The sequence below is a fragment of the Vicugna pacos genome, chromosome 20 (assembly GCF_048564905.1).
Source record: "Vicugna pacos chromosome 20, VicPac4, whole genome shotgun sequence".
NCBI classification, from domain to species: Eukaryota; Metazoa; Chordata; class Mammalia; order Artiodactyla; family Camelidae; genus Vicugna; species Vicugna pacos.
In genome coordinates this window covers 7,147,791-7,170,571 of record NC_133006.1, presented here as the reverse complement: position 1 = coordinate 7,170,571, position 22,781 = coordinate 7,147,791, and the positions used below count along the sequence as shown (strand labels likewise).

Here is a 22,781-nt window from a genome sequence, read left to right as displayed (position 1 = left end):
TTCTTAAACAAGTACTAATGACCTGCGATTTTTTTTTTTTAATGGAGGTACTGGGGATCGAACCCAACACCTCATGCATGCTGAGCATGCGCTCTACCCCTGAGCTGGCCTCTCCCCACCTCTAATTTTTTTTTTTTTTTTTTTTTTTGCGTATGGATTTTAATTGTGAGTGCCTACAACCTAGATTGCCAATAAAAATAAAATCTAATTTAAACTCTGTAAAAGTTTAGGGGAGAAGAAGATAATTTTCAACTGCACAAATAGTGAACTTACATACATCCAAAGGCATATTCTAAAATTGACCAGTCTTTCAGAAAATCAAGGATTCATGCTCCAAAGGAAGGGAAATCTGCATTGGAAAACACACATTTGTCTACAGTGTAACTCTATGGTAAGTCTCCACCCTACTCTGCTGATTTTATTTGACTCTGGGTCACTTCTTGTCCATCTTGTAACTCTTACCAAAGCCTGGAAAACTCTTAAGTTGTAGCCTGGTTAGAAGTTTCTTTATTGACAGGACAATAGTAAATGGTCAGAGATCAGAATTTAGGAGTCAGGGTTTCTACTAGCCTTGTTACTTTACCTGTTCTATTTTATAAAAATGAAAATGATAAAACCTGATATTATACAATTTGTGCACATCCATCTTCCAACATTAAAAAAAAAAAAAAACTTCCTATTTGAAGGTCCCAGCTGCACCTTGCACCTGACTTCTTATAGTTCTGTATTCTTTCAAGTTTCCAATGAGAATTACTTCACTCTAAAAACCTACATTCCACATTTAAATAGAATAATAGAAATAGAATAAATAATAGAAATAGAATAACAGTGTCTTCATTTTTCCTTTTCTTTTAAAGGGAAGGGAGACAAAACCACTGCTGGATGTTTGAATTTAGGAATTTGTAGTATATCTCTCCTTTTTGATGATGGTCATGTGCCTTTTGCCTTAAGAACTGACATCCCTTATTTTCTGTCTATGGAAATACACTATCTCGGTTTTTAGATTTTCTTGTATGTCCTCTGCATGTTATGTATATATGTTAGTTACAAAAAATAATTTTGTGTCTTTAAAAACGCACATTGGAAACTTACTAAGGAGTTTAATGAAATTTAAAAAAAGTAAGCAAACCGACAAGATGGTTATTAACTAAGGTGTAATCTAATTCTGCTCGCGCTCCAGATGACCTCGGTTGAATGCCAGCCCTCTGCCAGTGCCGTCACTCCAAACTGGATCCGCCTGTCCTTCTCATTAATGACCGGATCTTTCTCACCACTGTGAACGCTGCTCACCTCAACCAAAGGAAGCACCATCTCATCTAAACCCCGTTACAGCACTCAGCCTTCTCTTACACATGCTCTGCACTTTAATTTATGAAGAGGATATAGTGTGTTTATCATATCTCCATAATTTAAAAAAATAGAAAATCAGCTAATGCCATAGAAACAACTTCTTTCTTAAGTGACAATGAATTTATTACACATTTCCAAGACGTGGGTGTGGAGCCTGTCTGCACAGGATGCTCACCAGCCAGCCTGGCAGCATCAGGTTTCTCCTTGTCTCCTTCCCCACCTACCTTTGCTTTGGGGCCACACAGGGAGAGCGCAAAGTTGGCTGTCAAGGGGGAAGGGTGAATGGGCGGAGTGATGGTCCCAACGCCCCAGTGCAGCTCATTTTACGTTTGACGTACTCTGTTGAATTTCTACACAAAAAAATATTCTTTGAAGAAACTCATGGTTCTTAAATTTTTTTTTTTTGGAAACCACATTAGATGATTCCTTTCTAAATGCTAGTGTGAGTTTATGCCTATCTGTCAATTTATACTAGGCTGAGATTCAAAAACAGCTGCATTTGGATAATTCAGTATTAATAAAATGAGTAATGTCAATCGTGCTAGTCCTTCTGATCTCAAATGCATCTTACCACCCAGGCTAGACACACCATCATGATGATCAACTGATATTAATGAAATGGCTACAGTCATGCAAATAATGATGGCCCTGATCACATAAAGTTTGAATAAGATATCCTATGTATATTATTATAAGTGGTAAAGCAATATCTATGTAATCCATAAAGGGCTCTAACAACAGATGTTAAAAAAACAAATGAACTTATTTACAAAACAGAAACAGACTCACAGACATAGAAAACAAATATGGTTACCCGCAGGGGAAGGAGGTGGGAAAGGATAAATTGGGCGTTTGAGATTTGCAGATACTAATATATATAAAATAGGTAAACAACAAGTTTAAAAAAATAGGTGTTAATTAACTAAATAGAATCTGTGGGATTTCATAGGTACCCTCGTGCTGGAATATTCATGTGCCTTGCAGACTTCACGACCTCCTCAAACCTCTCCATGCTTTCTTCAATTGAACAGTTGATATTTTTCTTGCTGAAGGATTCAGACGCAGCACCAAAAACTGATATCTCAGTGGCTCCAGCAGCAACCTGAAAAATATGAATAAGGCAAAAGCTAATAATTTCAAGCATATAAATGGAGCAGCAGGAGAAATATTAACTACTCTATAAAAGGATACTTGTATTCTTGAACATTTCCCTTAGAATTGAGACTTAGATTTCTCTCAACTTGCCACATACACTCTCACCACTTCTATTCAGTATAGTCTTGGAAGTCCTAGCCATAGCAATCAGGCAAGAAAAAGAAACAGAAGGGATCCAAATGGGAAGAGAAGAGGTAAAACCATCATGAACACTCTTGAAATGTAAAAATATTTTCTAGTAACAGAGTAATTCCACAAACTACTACATTCATAAATCTATGAGGCACAAAAACACAATGATGATGCTCCAATTTAATTTTGCCTTTCCTCAGAGTTATCCTCGGAAATACTTTAACCCTAATTATAGAAAATACTAACACCCCAATAAAACCACTTAATATCTAAGGAAAACATTATTTTTATACCAATTATTAAAATAAAAGGTAGTAAACACTTTGTTTTTCTTTTCTTCTTACAATCCAACAGAGAAATGTTTTTCCAAGTCATCATTTAGATTGTTCCCCGAATTTTATACCTCTCTCTTAACCCAGCTTCCATTGTTTCATACCTTGACCACTACAACCAAACTCCTGTGTGTCTAATCCTCTTGCCCGTCTTTAAATCCAAAATGTTGACTTAATCAATTATCTTTCTGCCTCTTTTGCCCTCTTCCCTCCACCCCCTAGGCTTGCCCAGTGACTTGTTTTCAAAGGACAAGCCTCCCAGTTTTCCAGCTGGATTTTTAAGACTTTCTATTACTGTATCTCTAGCACAGTGTCTGGATTCCCCTTTCTCTCTGATACCCTATTCATACAATAAGAAAAAAAAAACTATCATCTTTCCTCCAATGTTTAAAAAACAATTAGCTTCCACTCCTCCATCCAAAATAAATTTTTAGCCTCTCAAATTAAAATCCTATTTATTGAGCACCTACCAAGGGCCAGTGCTGTTGCCAGGGCTTCTCATGCCCTATTTCTAATCCACAAACAATCTTGTAAACTAAGTATTATTATGCTGATCTTCAGATGAGAAAACGTGACCCAAAGAGGCTAAGCTGCTAGCAGGAGGTCCCAATGTGAGTAAAAGTTTTGGAGCTGTGTTTTGGATACAGGCTTGCCTGCCGAGCTCCCAAGCCAAGATTTGTTTCATTACTTCCTACGATAGGGTGTCCTCTCATATCTTTCATTTCTTACTGTGTTAGGAGCAGGTGATAGCAGTATTTACAATTTTTTAAACCTTTTTTTTTAAGTGGGGTAATTGGGTTATTTATATTTAGTTTTTGTTTTAATAGAGGTACTGGGGATTGAACGCAGGACCTCGTGCACTCTAAGTACATACTCTACCACTGAGCTATACCCTCCTCCTCGTATTTACAATTTCTTAAAAGACCTCTTTTTTTTCTTTATAGTGCAGTAAAAGATGCATCAACTCAAACAGCAGAAAAGTGATTTAACAAGATTCATCAACGAGCAGCCCCAACCCCAACTTCATGGAACACAGTCCCAAATACAAACGTGAAAAACATCCATTAACACCAGAAATTGCTACTGTCAAACTTTTACAATGAAGTCATGTAAGCATAACACCTCAAGCCTTTACTTAAAACTGCACTGGTTCTTCTAGCATGTGTAAGTATTAAAGCTCTTTGGCTTCTAAATTCCTAAGTCACATAAAGATTGGGAGAAACAAGGCAGAAGACAAGCAAGGAGAGTTGTTAGAGGCAGTTCCAGTGACTGATTAGCTTCACGGAGATGGCGGGGACGACACCAGTGGGAAGCTGATCCCAAAAAGGAGACAAAAATAACTACCTGCTATTTTATAATATTAATGATTATAATACCTATTGAGAAATGTGTGTTATCTTTTGTATTTCTTTTTTAAGAGGGAAGAACAAAATACACTTGCAAAAGCACTTTACCAAAATGGATAATTAATTGACGTATAGTCAGTTTACAATGTATATATATATATATATATACATTTTAAAAAATGGTTAATTGTATTCCTGTGTTTTGATTGTTGAATGGTTAGGCTGGAAGAGCCACGTGTGTGGAGCATTTTAGTCCCCAGCAATGCCATGAGGTCACCCAACTCCACGAACCCATGTGAGTATATTAGTGGTAGCATTCACACAAGATAACAAGGGAGTCACGTATAACACCGTTTTCACTTCGTAAAGGTCTTTACAACACTAAGAAGCATATCAATGTTAGAAAATTTTCATAGTATACTTACAGCACGGTGGAAACCCTGAAGATTAGGAGTCAGGACAGGGTACCGGATTCCTGGATATTGACGAATGCCTTTCATCACTTCTGTGTGATCAGCCATCTTAAATACACCATAGTTACAGAAAGAAATGTTACCTTAAGTATTCTGTCAAGCGTGTCTTTAGCTTTCCAGGAAGGTTATAATTATGCATGCAACTATATTCTATAAATCAATGTTTGAAATAACAAAACCGTGCCAGTGTAGCTAGAGCTAAGGAGTTCTCAATGTCATAAACACGTAATAACTCGATCTGGGTTTAACGTATTCACAGAACAGCATCTGGTTAAGTGCAGGATTACAGATAGTCAGGAATTCTGAACTCTGGTGTTTTCCCTTAACTGACCTCTCTTCGCCTCCTTTCATTTCACAGCCAAGCCTGCAACACCCCTGAGAGAGGGGGGAGTTTGGAAGGCAACAGGCTATGCCTTTTCCTTCCACATGAAAATTTTATGTCCAAATAATTTTCAACCTATGAAATTTTACAATGTTTAGTAAAATGTAAATTACACATATCCATTAGAATAATTGAACAAGTCAGATCCTATGACATTATTGGTTTTAGTTAGTAATAGTCATAACACTTTATGTGGTTCTTTTATCAAATTACTCTTTGTCCTCATAACGTGAACAAATAAATACAACACAGCACACTACAGGAAAAATTTAACTCATCCTGCCAAGACTTCTTTTTTCTATATTTTCTATGAATTTATTTTAAAAACCCACTTTGAATTAAAATCTCAAATTTACCAGTTTGCCACAAAGTCTATAATTTAGCCTCCTGGAGCAGTAACTGATAATCAAAACCCATAATCATCACACTGAGAGATTACCATTGACATAACCATGAGCTTTGCAAACTGAAGAACAATAAATTATGCCATGAACAATAAATATAAGGAATAATATATAAGCAATGAAAAGTATATAAAATGAACATGGAGAAAGCTGTAAAAACATGTACCGAACCAACATTTGTATCTTTGTACGGGAGTGGCTGAGGAAAGACTTGTTTTGTTTTTTTTTCTCTATACACCTTGGCTTGTTAAACTAAGCACAGTGTTTTTAGTTTAAGGTGAAATAAAAGTAAATTAAAGGATAAATGCTTTTCTTAATCCATTACACATTTTTTAAAATATGAAATGTTGCAGCATGTATGTACTCTTATCGGTCCATTGGTCTTTGTGACTCTGTTAGATGCCAGTAGAATTCAACTTAATAGTTTCGGTGAATATCATTTCAATGAATTAAATGAATTTTTAATACATTTTAAGTTTAAAATTAAATACTTAAGATGCAAAAAAAGCACCTGCCATCATGCCTCGCTGACATTTAAGTTTCTGTGTTTCATTCGACCCAGACACATTTAATTTTGACTAAAACGTGATTCTCACTCACTTATTTCTTAGGGATTACAGCCACCGTCCTCCATCCCAAAGCCACATCCTTTACAAAGATTATCCACCACAGTCATCTACGCTGCATGAAAGCCAAGTCTCCTTTGAGTCTAAGCGTATGTGACTTTAATCCAGAGGTTTATTGACCATCTTCTATGTCTAACACCCTATGCTAAGCCCTGGGGGAAATAAAAATGCAGGAAAATAAAGTCCTTGCACTGAATGATTTGCAGTATAGTTGGGGAGATCAAATAGATGCATTTGAAAAGTCCACAACTCAATGAAACAGACTGAGAGAACAGCTTAAAGGGGTTCAGGGCGGGGAAAGGTAGGCAGTGTACTGAAGTATAACTATAACAGTCCAGGGAAGTGGAAATGAGCATATGGGATACAGATTACAGTCCCCGAAATGGCCACAACAGTATTTCCAATCCCACATGCACTTTGAGAACCTCCATCCAGAAATGGACTGTCTTTTCCTTCCACTTGCCCCTGGGCAGGCTTGTGGGTGCTCTGACCAACAGAGCACACAGAAATAATACCCTGGGACTTCCAGCGACTAGCTTAGGGAAAAAAAAGTACAGCTTCTATATGGCTTCCTTCTTGGGGGACGCCACCGTTGGAAAGTCAGCTGATTTGCTGTGAGAAGGACTGGCTTCAGCAGAGAGGCCACAGAAAGAGGCGCACGTGGAGAGACTCACGTGGTGGGGAAGTGAGACCCCCAGCCAACAGCCAACAGCCAACAGCACCCCCTAAACTTGTGACTGAAGGAGCTTCAGATGACGTTAGCCTGCGGTCCCAGATATTGTGGACTAGAAAAACCTGGCCTGGATGCTGTCCAAATGCCAACCCTAAGACTTCGTGAGCGTGGCAAATGTTTATGTACACCACTACATCCTCAAGAGATTCATCACAAAGCCACAAAGGCTGACACACTGAAAAGTCAACAGGGTTGGAAAAGAGGAAGGGGCGGGTGCAGCCGTAGGAAGGATTATTGGTAAATAATCTAGGAAGAGATTATAGATTAAGACAGGGCCACGCACTGTGATGTGTCTTTGAGTTAGGAACTCAGGATTTATTGTGAAGACCTTAGAGAGCCATGAAGAGTGGAGTGTTGAATTAGCAGAAGACTGGGACAGATGCAGTAGTTCAGAAAGTTAACCTAGGAGAGGTGCCGAGGGCAGTCTAGAGAGAAGAGACGCAATTCTCAGGCCATGCTGACAATCCAGATTGTGACAAGTTCCACTGGAGAGAAACAAATCTGGGAGTAGAGCTCCCAGAGAAAAACCAATAGGGCACAGTGGCTGGTATAAGGGAGAGGACTCCACTCAATGTGTAATCTTCACTGATTTATAGCTTCTTTTAAAACAGTTGCCATTTGTGCGTATTTCAACACAGGTTTGATTATAAATCTATGAATTTAGACTTTGTGCCTGAGGTTAGAGTGTGAGCTCTGTCTCTGTCTCTCTCTCCTCCTCACACATACACATGGATACACAAACATGCACTCACAAATTATCATAAAAAGTTTAGAGCACTTATTCCTAACTGCAATCAGAAAGAAAAGCCAAGTTACCACCAGTTTTAGGACACTGTAATGACATCTCAAATAACACTCTCTTACTAGAGAATAATGCTAATTGATACAACTAACACTTATGTCTAGCTGAATATAATATGTTTAAATATTTATGAGACACATTTACTGTAATAGGATAACAGAAATCAGGGAGAACTGCTTCTCTAACCAACACACAGATGTGGATAAGCTCTGAAAGAATTATCCCAGCATGAAGGGGACAAGGCATATTTTAATCTTCAAGAAATATAGGTCATAGTAACACAGAAGTGATGATTTCACGCTATGTGTCATTTGACGAAAATTCTGAAACATGATGTAGAAATTTATGTAATGAAACAGTGACTTAATGGATGGTTCAATCAGTAGAAATATAAAAGAAGAAGAAATGGGAGGAACCAAATTCCCAGGTCATGAAAGCTAAACTTTGATAATCATTGAAGATATCTTAATAAAATGATGATAAATACGTTCATTAGAATCCAACCAATCAGTACTTCCTTCTTTTAAAAAAAATAGCCACAGTATAATGAGGTTATTTAAGAAATAACAGTATTCTGTTTAAATTTGGTCAATAAAGACAATTATGTAAAGAGCTTTAGGAAACCATGATAGGATATAATTTTGTTACAGTGAAAAAAAGAGAGCAGGTTTCAATTAAAGGTACAAAATCTCTGCTTTTTTCTAACTCTTAGGGAGTTTATGTTATACTTCCATCTTGATATTATTTTAATGTCTAAAGTTTAACTATTATTCAAACAATAACAGGACTATCCCTTTACAGTTCTATTTTGGTATTTTAAGAAAACCTTTCTACATCTGGTTTGAATTAACATATATTTAAGATTCTGCTGTGACTTTTCATTTAAGATCATAAAAATCCCCATTATTTGGTTGGTAACACGATTTGCCATCATCTGGCCATGATATGGGAACAGAAACACTTAGCTAACCAAACAGGCTGTACGTATCCTGGATGAATCAGTTTCGCAGGTATCCAAACACTGATATGGATTCAAATAATCACAATTTTAGAGCACAATCTGGAAGCATCTCAAAGATATGCAAAGGGTCACAAAATTTAGAATGTAAAAGGCATATACTTAGAGGTTTTATTTCACTTGCTACTAACTCCATCATGGGGTGATTATATATGGACACTCCACATTATACGTATTTAGACATCTTACTAATGCTCTGTCATTATCTGAATAGTATACTATTATGCTTCTAGAGAGCAAAGGCATTAACTGAGTGAAAAGGCAGCCTACAGATTGGGAGAAAAAACTTGCAAGCCATATACCTGATAAATGGTTAATATCCAAAATGTATAAGGAATACCCTCAACTCAACAGCAAAAAAAAAAAAAAAAAAAAAAAAATGACGATGACGATAATAACCCAGCCAAGAAATGGGCAAAGGACTTGACTTGTCTCCAAAGACAACACACAAATGGCTGAAAGACACACGAAAAAATGCTCAACATCACTAATCATCAGGGAAATGCAATTTAAAACTCACACTGTGATTGAAACAGTCAATATTTTATAATAATTATAAATGGAACACAACCTTTAAAACCTGTGATTCACTATGTTGTACAGCTGAAACTTATATAATATTATACATCAACTATATCTCAAAAAAAAAAACCCACAATGTAACATTATCTCACACCTGTAAGGATGGCCAGCATAAAAACACACAAGATAACAAGCGTTGGTAAGGATGAGGAGAAAATGGAACGCCAGTGCGCTGTTTGTGGGAAAGTAAAATGGCACAGCTGCTACAGAAAACAGTACAGGGGCTCCTCCAAAAACTAAAAACAGAAATACCCTGCGTTCCAGCAACCTCACTTCTGGGTATTTATCCAAAAGAACTGAAATAAGCATCTCGAAGAGATATTTGCATTTCTGTGTCCATTGCAGCATAATTTATTTTCCAATAGGATACAGAAACAGTCTAAATGTCCATGGACAGATGAATGGTGCATGCAGACAACAGAACATCATTCAGCCTTTGATACATGCTGGCAACGGTGGGGAGAAATGGGGACCCACCTACACGGATGGGGAGAATGCAGTTTGGTGCAGCCATTATGGAAAACAGTATGGAGATTACTCAAAAGATTAAAAACAGACTTACCATATGATCCAGTAATCCCACTCCTGGGCATAATTAGAGGGAACTCTAATTCAAAAAGATACGTGTACCTCAACGTTCACAGCAGCACTATATACAAGAGCCAAGACATGGAAACAACCTAAATGTCCATTGACAGGTGACTAGATAAAGAAGTGGTGGTATCTTTATACAATGGAATACTACTCAGCCATAAAAAGAATAAAATAAAATTACTGCCATCTGCAGTAATATGAATGGAACTAGAGCTTATCATTCTAAGTGAAGTCAGTCAGAAAGAGTAAGAAAAATACCATATGATGATATCACTCAGATGTGTAATCTAAAAAAAGGGGGGAAAGGACACTATGAACTCATCTACAAAACAGAAATAGACTTGCAGACACAGTAAACAACCTTATGGCTATGGGGGAAAGGGGGTAAATTTGGATAAACTTGGGAGTTTGAGATTTAAAATGTTAGCCACTATATATAAAATAGATTTTTTCAAAGTTTCTGCTGTATAGCACAGGGAACTATGTTCAATATCTTGTAATAATCTTTAATGAAAAAGAATATGAAAATGAATATATGTATATATATGTATGACTGAGACATGATGCTGTACACCAGAAATTGACACATTTTAACTGACGCTACTTAAATTTAAAAAAAAAAAAGGATATCATTCAGCCTTAAAAAATGAAGGAAATTCTCCCATAGGCGACAACCTGGATGAACCTTGAGTACGCTATGCTAAGTGAAATAAGCCAGTCACAAAGGACAAAGCCTGAAGGAGTCCACTTATGACTTACATAAAACAGTCAAACACGCAGAAGCAGAGAGCAGAACAGTGGTTGTGAGAGCCTGGGGGTGGGGGTGGGGGAGCAATGGGTACAGTTTCAATAACGCAAGAGGATCAAGTTCTAGATCTGCTGTGTAATATTCTCTCTATGTCATCAGTACTGTATACACTTAAAAATCTGTGAAGAGGGTAGACTTCATGTTAAATGTTCTTACCACAATTAATAAAGAGTATTATGAAGTAACCCCAGACACTTAATTGAATGTTTATAGTAATTCTTAATTTTAAGATATCAAAGTTTAATCTATCATCCAATCCAGTGTCTCCCAAACTGGATTTATCATCAAAATTATCTGTCGTTCTTTAACATGAATACAGATTTCTTGGACTCCTCTGCACCAATTCAGATTCTGTTCTGCTGAAGGACCCAGAAATCAGTTGTTCCCCAAACTCCTCGGGAGATGTTAGATGTCGAAGTCTGGGAATCAGAGTGGACTCAGTCACAAAGGCTGCCTTTGGGCTGGAGGGAGGCCAGATTGATGCATCTGAGCCCTCCACCCCTGCTTCAGTATGGGAAGCCTCATTTTATTTTTATTCAGAGGTGACCCCAGGGTCTGTGGGTCTGGAATGATTGTAATTTGGGAGGGAGCCTTTTTAAGAAAAATAATTCAAAAGCATCTTACTTTTGTAAATGTTAGTAAAACACGTGACCAGGTAAGCACATTGCTAGGGCCCCTTCCAGGACCTTGGGAGGAATCTCATATCAATATTTTATGGTCATGTTCCTGCCTGTGTCAAGTATCAGGGTTCTAAATAAAGTTACTTCCGGGGTGAAAAAAGTTCAACGGATTAAAAAAAAAATACAATTTTTGGAAACTACCAGTCTTGATGAAATTTCCAGCCTTGCTCTTAGCAACATCATCAAAGTGGTCAAGGACCTGTCTGAAACAAACATCCATGGTACCTACAGTATTTCCTTCCTCATCACTCGAGAAATACCATCAGGAAACAAATGAGGTCAGTCTGGCGTGTCTTATTCTTGGTATATCCATAATATTTATGGGTGTATTTATTTTTACAAAGTCTCCACTTTTTTGTTGTTGTTGTTGTTTTCTGGGGAGGTAATTCGTTTTATTTATTCATTTGAAAGAAGGTACTGGGGATTGAACCCAGGACCTTGTACATGCTAAGCACGCCCTCCACCACTGAGCTATATCCCCACCCCCCCACTCAAAGTCTCTTCTTAATAAACCATTTAAAATTTTGCCAGGAAATAAGTTTACACTCATGGACCTATAACCCTGATTCTCCTCTGCTCACTAATACACTCTGCTGAATAACTTTTTAAAAATACTTTTGAAGGACAGGGAGGGTATAGCTCAATGGTAGATTGCGTGCTTAGCATGCAGAAGGTCCTGGGTTCAATCCCCAGTACTTTCTCTAAAAGTGAATAAAGAAATAAACGTAGTTACCTCCCTCCCCCACCTCAAAAAAATGTAAAATAAATAAATTAGAAAATATATTTTTGAAGGAGTTTTTTAACCCCACCATCACCCGGGACAATATTCAGTAGAATATTGTCACCTTCAGAACAACATCAGAAGGGGCCTGTCTACTTTCGCCACTGGCCAGATGAGACATCACAGAAGTACAGCGGAAAGGTGGACCCAGGATGGGCAGTTTCTTCAACACATGCCCCAGATCACAATAAAAATGTACATAATGTAGTTTCAGACCCTATAACCCAAAACTCAATTTGAGCAGTAACTCCTCTTAAAGGTAAAACGTTCAGTAATAAGAAAAAAAGTAGGACTCGAGTTCTTCCTGAAAGCGCTCTACCCACCTACGAACAGCCTTGCAGCCTGGGTACCAGAACCCTGTCTCATTCACAGACTGTCTGCACAAACCTCATATATCTTAGCCTCAGTAGCACAGAGGAAATCTTGGTCTGCTTGAAGAAGTAAGACAGTTTTAATAAATCACAGCCTTACAATAATAAACACAGGAAATCTCTGGAAAATTGAACATCTAGTTTTTTTCTTTTTTTTTCCCTACCCAATACCCTGTCTCGGCTGCCACTGCTTAAGTGATCTGACACCCTTATTCACAAAACTTCTTAAGTCCAGAAGCCTTAAAACTAATTTGGGCTGGTGTCTAATTTCCCGTGCTTCCCTATTCAACATCGTCATTGTGTTCTAAGGACCTCTGGGCTGCCTTGTATGGGAAGGTACGTTCAGGCTTCTCACAAGTGACCAAAGCCAGCAGCATCTGACCCACGTTCTTTTACTGCGAATGCCTGAAAGACATTTATCGTCACCTACGCATGTCTACAGATACTCATTTTTAAATTATAAACTAAACTCAATCTACCCGATGGATTTGTGGCTTATAAACTAGGAGACGAACGTTCCAGACAGAGAAGCCAAAGCCATCTTGTTCGATAACAATTCCCAGTTTCCTAAGGCAAACACAACAAGTATGTGTTAGTTCAGGTCGGTCCCCTTTGTGACCACCCGCCTGGTCTTCCCACGTCAAAACAATCATGGTCCCAACATCACTCCACAGTCGGGGCAAGAAGTCTCAAACTCCCAGTCTAATTTTCTTTCCATTCAGCTGTGTTTGTTTCCTCTCATATATCATGCCCCTGTGTTTGATAATAACACTGTCAGTGTCATTATTTCTCATGCATGGAAGCCGAAGTGATTTCTTTTTTTTAAATACAGGATCTAATTGTGTTCATTCTAAGTGGCTGTAAATGGAGTTTCCCCTCCACACTAACACTTCCTTCTGGAAGCTCCCCTGCCCACAGTAAAGAGTTGCACTGATGAGGAGGGGAAAGGAAGGGAGACTAGTTCACTGGCTATAAGAAAGCACCACAGAAAAAAGGTTCCTATTACCCTGACAAGCGATGCCATCACTACAACAGCCTAGAAGGTCAAGCTGCCATGATTTGGTATCATACGGATCTGAAGATCTCTGTCTGGGTCAGTACAGAAGACAAGACACTGAAAGGCTGGGCAGTTAAAACTGTTCAATGTATTCTGATTACTAGCTTCTATTTATATTGATTATACACACACACACACACACACACACACATATATATATATAGTATCTCATTTACAGATAATTCACTTGGTTTTAAAACCCCATTATCTGAGTTTGAATTTTTTTTAGTGATTCCATTCCCATTCCCCATTTTAACTCTACAATAGGTTTAGTAAATAGATATTGAGTTTATTGTTAACACCCATGCATTATTCAGTTTTTGAGTCCAACAGATAGAGTTCAAGGTCGTTTTTAATACAGACACAATGAAAGCAGCAAATGGGTGAATGAATAAATGGAAAGACTCCAAGGCAGAAAGAGATGAAAATACTTTGCCAATCATATCATAAATAAGAGTCAGGTCTCAGATTTTCTCTTCTTCCATCAGTAAATGTGTAGGCTGCTGATTTCTGAACAACAGGTACCACGATGTCACTAGAAGCTCAGGAAACTTGCAACGTGGAGGACTTGGGAAGACATAACTTTTGGGGGATTACTAAGAAATATATATTTGTACTACGCACTATAAGCTGAATTCAATACAAGATGCATCCGTCTTGCTCTAAGAGCAGTTGGTGGGCCCCACATCCCAGCAGTACAAGATCTGGAGTAAACAGTATTTGTGTTCCCAGGTTTTAGCATAAGTTTGCTTCAACATGTTGACATGCCAAAGATCACTTAATTAGGGAGTTTACAAAGCAAACATGAATGTCAAACCTAGAACAATTGAAGTGCGTCAACTATAACCGATGAATCTTTGAAGTAACAAGTTTGAAGCTGTCCAAGATGTTTATGAAATGAACAGCATTCTTCAAGAGAATGTCCCATTTAGTGACAAGAAACAAAGAGCTAAAATTCACAAGTGTTACAAAATATTCTATTATCCTAAACATGTAATTCCCATCCGCCTTTAATTTGATAAACTGAATATTCAAGATAAATGAATTTGGATAAACAATTTTAAGTATAAAAAATTAAATGCTTTATATTTACTCCAAGTGAAAAACATTAATTTATATTCCTTTTATTTTATCAAATGTGGAAGACAGGAAATGTGAGCATGTATATGTCTCATGAATGTGTCAGTTTGAAATCTAAAACCTACCTACTGTTAATGTGATTTTGGAATGAAATGGTACTTTTAGTATTCAGATTTATCTAATTTCCTATGTTTACTACATGTTACTCCTAGAGACCTTTCTAGCAATTGAACCAGGCAGTATTTAGTGTGTGTGTGTATCTAGAAATTAGCAAGAAATATTTTTATTTAAAAAAATTAACTGGAAATCATAATTCTTTACAAACATTAACCAAAATGTCTTTTAAAATCATCATCTACTTAAAAATCATGAGTATGATGTTTCATTTTCAGCGTTCAATGTACAAGGATCCTGAATTCTTGAAAACTTGACATACTTAAAACTAACGATGGAAACAGTCCACATTTAAGATCTTAACACTTTAAACCTGGTTTTCACGAACGGCTGGCTGTGATTCTTCACATGAGCGGGTCCTAACTGTCCCACGTCAGAAGAACTTTGGTTCCTGGGAGTCTAGTCCACAGGACACACTCTGTTTCCCTTAAAGTGAACTGCATGTATGTGGCTAAGTCCAGAGTCGTATCAAGAGAATGGGTTCATACTAAAATAAAACTGACCATGTTTAATAAGAAACTAATCAGAATAATGCAGAAAATACCATTAAAAAGTTAGAATCAAGGCTTTTTGTGCCAAACTGCATCTCTAGTCAGCTTGTATGCACTTATATCATATGCAGACCTTTCAAACTGTTGATGCATATTGATAACGCTACAAGACCACATTTCAAGAGAATTTTAATTGGACACAAAATAGAATTTTAAGATGATCAAAATGCCTTTGAAAGTTTCTTTCATGACAAAACTTAGAGAAAATTTGATAAACTCAAGATGATTGAATTAAAAAGTGAGATAAAGTGTTTCATTTTAACATTTTTGGTAGCTTCCGTAAATCTAAGAACCAAAAAATCCTATTTGTTAGTCAAAATGTAACCGATCGAATTGTAATTAGAAAAGCAGTGCATACCAAGTATAATAAATCGTTGACCATAATCATAGTTTTTGACCTTATGGGGAAAAATGTCTAAAAAAATACTGAATTATACCTTCAATGTGAAAAAACATAGAAAAATCTAATCAGAATTGCTGATGTTATCACTCTTCATTACAAGCTTTGCATTCTGCTTACAGAAGGGGAACTACCTTAGAATAATTTACTGCTGAATGCTAAGTAATGATGTACAAGTGTTAGCAACTCGGTTTTTTCCTCAGTTTTATTGCAAAGCATAACCTTAAACAAGTTCAAAAAGAAAGAAAATGTAGTGCCCACAATCTTAATCAAACGAACCATTTTCTATCTTGTAGTAACCTATAATGAAAAAGAAGATGAAAAGGAATCTACGGACTGAAACATGATGCTGTACACCAGAAATTGACACATTGTAAACGTACAACCTCAATTTAAAAAAAAAAGTTTTCATATATCCATGTTCTTTTCTGAGAGGGACAAAGGGATTTAAAAAATGTGTGAAAATGCTTTAGGCAATTTGCTTGTCCTCTGTGATTACAGTAGCAATGATGTGACTGTAGGACGGAACAATTTTAAAATATTGCATTTTAGGTTGATCACTCAAATATCAGCCTGAATTCCGTGTGGGTCAACACAATTTTATGCAGGGGGTGGGTAGGAGCAAGGTAAATATCAGTAGCCCTGACAGTGCTAAAGCATCTATTTTTTTTTTTTGGAATTTGGGGGTTCAGAACACAGAACTTGCTTTTCTATCAACTGTATTTATTCCTCAATTAAAAGCGCATATATAACTAGATGAATTACTAGGTCATCTTTAAAGACATGGGTGTCACTGATTATAAAAACAGCTCCAGTGAGATTCCCCCAGCGGTGTGCCCCTTCCCAGTCAAGAGGGGGCATGCACTCCCTCCCTGTGAAACGGAGTGGCTTTGTAACTACATCAGCTGATACATGATGGAAAAGCGATGCTATAAAATTTATAAGGCCTGGTTATAAAAGGCAGACCATTTTTGCTTTGCCTCCTGGAACCCTCAGCTTTGCAACTCTCGACCACCATGTTCTAAAAGTCAGACTGCTGTGCTATCAGGAAATCCAGACTAACCTATCGGGGAGAGCGGGCTCCTGGAACCCCACAGGATGGGAGCTGCGGGTTGTAAACTTCACCAGCATCCTCCTGGGGCAGGAGGCAGAGGCCAGCTCATCTGGGTTGTAGTGGATGAGAGTCTGGAACACTGCCCAGATGATGCAATTACCCTGCCAGGACACTTAAAAGAATCTGGGGGCTCTCTGTGTGCACACACAAGCTCTCCAACTCCCTTTCTCCCTCCCTCGCTCATAGACACACACACACACACACACCATCAACATCCCTGCTAAATTACCCCCTTCTTTGATTCTTCCCCGCACACCCACCCCCCTTCAAAAGAGCAGAGCAAGGAAGAGAAGCCAGGAGGGGACCCAGGGAGCAGAAGCTACAGCCTCCCGCAACTCATCACCATAGAGCTCCGTCTTAAACTTCAACCCAGTACATGTGTTTTCATTACCAATAAAGAATTAATTGTATCACACACTAAAAGGAGGGCAGGGTGAAGTTTGCACATTCCTTCCTGCTTACACTGTGCTTAGGCCATATTTTTATTAAGTGTGCCACTGATTTGTAAATAATTGTCACCACCTTTATGTATATTTCTCTTTATTCCTATAGAGAAAATCTATTTCTGCCCCTTGCTGACATGTCAAGATTTGGGACCCCACCCATTCCAACAGTTAAAAATTAATTAAAATTAATTGAAACTTTGCATGGGACAGATATAAACACAGTGTCTTGTACCTTTCATGTATTCTTCTTTTTAAATCAACGACATTCACTTGAATCACGCACATGAATGGGCCTGTTTAAAACCAAATGGCTACATTCAAGGTGAATGTGAAACCCCAGTTCACGGTCAGAAATTATTGTTATGTATAACGACCTCAACAGCTTATGACGGAGAGCCACATTCCAAAGTGGCAGTAAACCTATCAAGTTTTACAAACACCTTTTCTTTCTGCTGTTCCTGGTGTTCGCTCCACTGAAGGGAAGGGCTCTCTGCACTCATTTCAAATGTTCTTAGATTATATGTCACTCTAAGGAAATCTTTCTCCAGATAGGCTGTAAAGAATACGTGTTTTTTAACGGCAGGTATTTTATCATCTCTGGCCATTTAGATTATAGGTGTGGGATCCTGTTTTATACGGCACCCTGCTACCACAGAACTTCTCCTTTAGCCGCTTTTGTTAGAAAGCTACTGCCAAACCAAACAGTAGGAGGGAAGCTGTAAAAACGCTTTAAAAAGCTAAAAAAAGAAATAAGCGAGCTAGCAGCCATCTAAACATAAACTGGGGGGGCTCTTCCCATGACCCACGTTTAAAGGAAAGGAACAGAAGAAGATGCAGAGGGTGAACAGAATCCCAACTGAGAGCCACACACGCGATGCCTAGAAACAGTAGAAACTACCGCAGGCAATCACATGTCAGCTGACACACTGTCATTCTGGCACAAATGTCGCGTGTTACTTTAGATGAGCCTGGTGTCTGACATTTTGATAACAACGTTTCAGAAGAGAAATTAACATAATGAGTTAGTTCTGCTGATGTAAGGCCTTTTTTTTTTTTAGTATAAAACAATGAAATCAGCAGAGTCACGTGATGGAATAACCTCTACTACAACAATAGAAAATGCTCGTTCAGGCAAGCTCAGTGAAATCTAGAATCCAAGCACTGCTACAGAAAATCCATCCGTCGACATGACTGGGTAAAGAAGCTGTGGTATATTTATACAATGGAATACTACTCAGCCATAAAAAAGAAATAATGCCATTTGTAGCAACATGGATGGACCTACAGATCGTCATTCTAAGTGAAGTAAGTCAGAAAGAGAAAGAAAAATACCATATGATATCACTTATATGTGGTATCTAAAAAAAAAAGATACAAATGAACTTATATATAAAACAGAAACAGACTCACAGACACAGAAAACAGACTTATGGTTACCAGGGGGGAAAAGGGAGTGGGAAGGGATAAGTTAGGAGCTTGAGATTTATAGATACTAACTACTACATATAAAATAAACAACAGTTTCTTCTGTATAGCACAGGGAACCATGTTCAATACACGTTATTATTTTATTTTCATTAATTTATTATGTTTACTTCATTTTAATGTATTATTATTATTGAATAAGTACATATTCAATAACCTATAATTAAAAACAATGTGAAAATGAATATATGTATGTATATGTATGACTGAAACATTATGCTATACACCAGAAATTGACACAACATTGTAAACTGGCTAGACTACAATAAAAAAAAAATTAAAATTACAAAACATTTAAAAAAAGAAAATCCAGCTGCAGAAATGGGATATTCTCAATATTGCCCTTTGGAAAACCCTTGATGTGTTATGGAGTAGGTGACCGGATAACTTTGGAAGTTGAATCTGATAATATCTCTGGCTCAGGGATTTATTGAGAACACTTTTTTTTTTCTTTGGTTGGGAATGTATGTAACCAGATTGTAATAGGGAAGAACCAATCTGACTCCATATGAGATCTGTTTCTTTAGCTCTCACCCTGTGCTCTGTTTCCGGGGCTCAGCCATGCTGGTTCTGCACCTTTTGTAAAAGAATGTTGCCTAGAGCCTGAAACAGACAGGAAAGCCCCTTCTCAAGGCTCTGACCTTGAAGGATATAATAGTTTTTATTTACATAGAGATAAAAAGTTGCAGAACAGAGAATAACATTTGTCTTGTTGAAGGTTTACAGGGACACCATGAGCTGACCTACATGGACACCTGCAAGAACAAAGGATTCCAAAACCAAGAGGTTTGCAACAATCAACCACACCCCCTCCCCTTTTTAGTATAAAAAGGGCCTGAATTCTGACTTGGGGAACATGGTTCTCCAGGAACGTTAGTCCTCCATCCTCTCGGGCTGCTGGCTTTCCAAATAAAGTTGTTATTCCTTGCTCCAACACCTCGTCTCCCAATTTATTGGCCTGTCATGAGGCCAGCAGGATATAACATATTCTTTAGTATTTGAAGAACGAATACCTTTAATTATTCGGATAGGGGCCTGATCCAATATTTAAACTAAACATATACTTTAGTCTTTAAGGAAAAGGGGACTGACTTGCGTGGAGCCCACGATCAGTTAGTCAGTCATCCATCAGCCCGGCATTCACTCAGATAACACTGGTGAGCCTGTCTGGGAGCCTGGGCTCCAGGCGCTCACACACAGGGACCCATTCACAGGCTTTACCGCCCTAAGCCCTCCCATGCTGCAGGCATCACGGTTGGAATTTCCAGGAATCAAAGAGGTGAAGCCACTTACCCCCAGCTCCAGGCAGAATATTGACAGGAACACAGCACAAAGATACTTCTGCCTCAACCACAGCTGTCCTCACAAGCTGAGTGGGGAATTCCATCATGTATTCGATAATGCTTTGAGCCTAGGAAGACTTCAGTGCATCTCAGTAGGTTAAGTCCTGCATTCACCTCCGGACCAAGCTCCAGAATGAATCATATTCTTTTATGGTCCCATCACATATTTCTACTTAATGTGAGGCCAGAAGGCATGTTCCTCTTACTGCTCACACAGGGACGGCCCCTCCCTCTGTTCTGTCCCTCTTTCTATTAAGTAGCCATGAAAGAAGAGAAGCCCTTCCACAAAGGGTTCCAGCCTCATCCTTCGAAACGGCCCTGGGGGTGTCCTAGATCAGTCTGAAGAATTATCTATCAAATACTTTCTGGTATCGTGGAATAATAGAATATGACCCTCAGCATCACTGCAGTAAAGAGGCAGATTTTCCAGGCAGCTGTATAAAACCATGGGGAAATAAAAGTATCTTGAAGAGGAAGAGCAAAATGTAAAATCTGAAATATAGCTTTGGTGGGTCACCATTAATATTACCTTGTCCTCTCTCCTACACCTTACTCTAAAGTTATATCGGCTTATCCAGTGTCTCTCTCCAACAGTGGTCAGATACGTGAAAAGAGCCCTGACAAAATCAAAGACAGAGGCAGTGTCATGAAGATGTAAAGATGATAAAGGGTCTCACATGACCACGGGTAAAATAATAATAATGTCATTCTACAAAATGACAACGTCAAGGAGACACGTCTAATCTCATCAAGCTACTTTGTCTTCCTAAGGGAAATATCAGAGGCCTTTATAACACAAGACCAAGTACATGGACAAAAGTAAGACTTACTTGTGTGTGCCAAAGAATTCAGTGATGGGTTATTGCTGTTTCAGGTTGACTGACTCATCATCCATTTCACAATATTTATTGAGCACCTACTTACTAGGTACCAAAGACTTGAGGATACAGTGATGAGCAAGAAAGACAGGGTCACTGCCTCCATAACTCTTCTAGTCTAGCAAGCAGATAACTGGAACACATCTACCAAAAATAGGTATGATTGTAAACAGTGACAACTGGGATGAAGAGAAGTTAGTTTGGAGAGCAGGGAGGGTATATATAGCTCAGTGGTATAGCACGTGCTTAGCATCCACAAAGTCCTGGGTTCAATCCCCAGTACCTCCATTAAATAAATAAATAAACCTAATTACATCTCCCCCTAACAAAAAAAAAAAAAAAAGAAAAGAAAAGAAAAGAAAGAAAAAGAAAAGTTAAATTTGTTGTGAGGATAAGTAAGAGCAGCCCTGATGTTTGAATACTGACTCTGAAAAGTGATGTATGATTAACACTACCAATCCCATTGTGGATTCGGTCGCTTTCCACGCCTTGCAATTAAGAAGGCTTTAGTGTTTGAAGCAGTTTTACATCATCCTGTTGCAAGTGCAGAGCAGTGCAGAAATGGAGCCGTGCATAAGCGAGTACAGATGACGAGGCAGGATGGAAGCGGGAACAAGAGGCAGTTTGGTTTGACAGGAGCTTCAGCAGAAGGAAGTAGAGGAATAGAGCGAAGGCTGGAAAGGGGAGGAGGGGCCGGGTAGAGAGGCCTCCATCACCAGGCCAGGTCTCCAGACTTTTTCAACAGGGAGAAGGGAGCTTCAAAAGAGCTGAGGATGGGAGTTTGAGGAGGTGGGGGTCTCTGGCTATGGGCAAAATACATAAGGAAGGGAGAAATGGTGTTTACGAATTTTACTGAAGGGACTATCACAACAATTAGTCACCAAGGGTGTGGATTACCAATGCATCAATGGAGTTGGAAGAAAGAGCCAAGTATAGGCTAGATTGGGGAGGAAGAATTTTTGAGTCTGACTAGATACAAAAGACAGATTTTGGAAAATTCAAATCCAAGATTCCAAAGGGAAGGATCGGGCTATTAGCATAAAGTAGGATGAACAATAACGAGTCTGATTTCGAAACCGCTGAATTTCAGGCGCTGGTGGCATGTCCAGGTGAAGCTTATCAGAAAGGACATGACTAGAAATACAGCTTTGTCAGCCTCTCAGCAGGGGCTGCCAACGTTGGAAGGGTCGGCAAATCGGAGAGCACGGGTGGAGAAAGTTACTGCAGGATCCCAAGGGAGCCTTAAACTTGGTGGTAGTGACATGTCATCAGGGACAGCAGGAAAAGAGCAACAGGGGAGTCAGGGGAGGAGGCCCACAGAGAAGGATGGCAACCAAGGGAACAGGATGAAAAAGTAATCAGGGAAGTGAAGTCCTGGGGAGAGACTGAGGGGTCCAAGGAATAAGAACAGGGTCCATGGAATCCAACGATCCATGGAGTGGGAACCGGATTGAGAAGTTGGGTGGGGAGGTGTCACTGTTTGCTAATTACTAATCACGTTTCTAGGATCAGAGCCACGTCTCAGTAGTGATGATTGTCGCCACATGCCAGCCACCTCTGGATACACCTCTGTCCTCTTCAAGAGAAGAGTCTAGATGACTTCCTTTATCTTATCTTTTATGAATATATATATATACATATATATATATACACACATATATATATAACTCAGCAAATATAAGCA

At 38.5% G+C, this 22,781-nt stretch overlaps 1 protein-coding gene across 5 annotated transcripts in view; it reads right to left on the bottom strand.

Moving 5' to 3' along the window:
• The window catches only part of HMGCLL1 (3-hydroxy-3-methylglutaryl-CoA lyase like 1), a 126,291-nt gene that overhangs the window by 62,487 nt on the left and 41,023 nt on the right, over positions 1 to 22,781 (bottom strand). For all 5 annotated transcript variants that reach the window (XM_072944787.1, XM_072944786.1, XM_072944784.1 and 2 more), the window contains exons 4-5: positions 4,741 to 4,836; positions 2,304 to 2,452 (exon numbers count right to left, since the gene is read on the bottom strand). In XM_072944787.1, the coding sequence (XP_072800888.1) occupies positions 2,304 to 2,452; positions 4,741 to 4,836 (245 nt within the window). The remainder of the gene's footprint in view (positions 1 to 2,303; positions 2,453 to 4,740; positions 4,837 to 22,781) is intronic.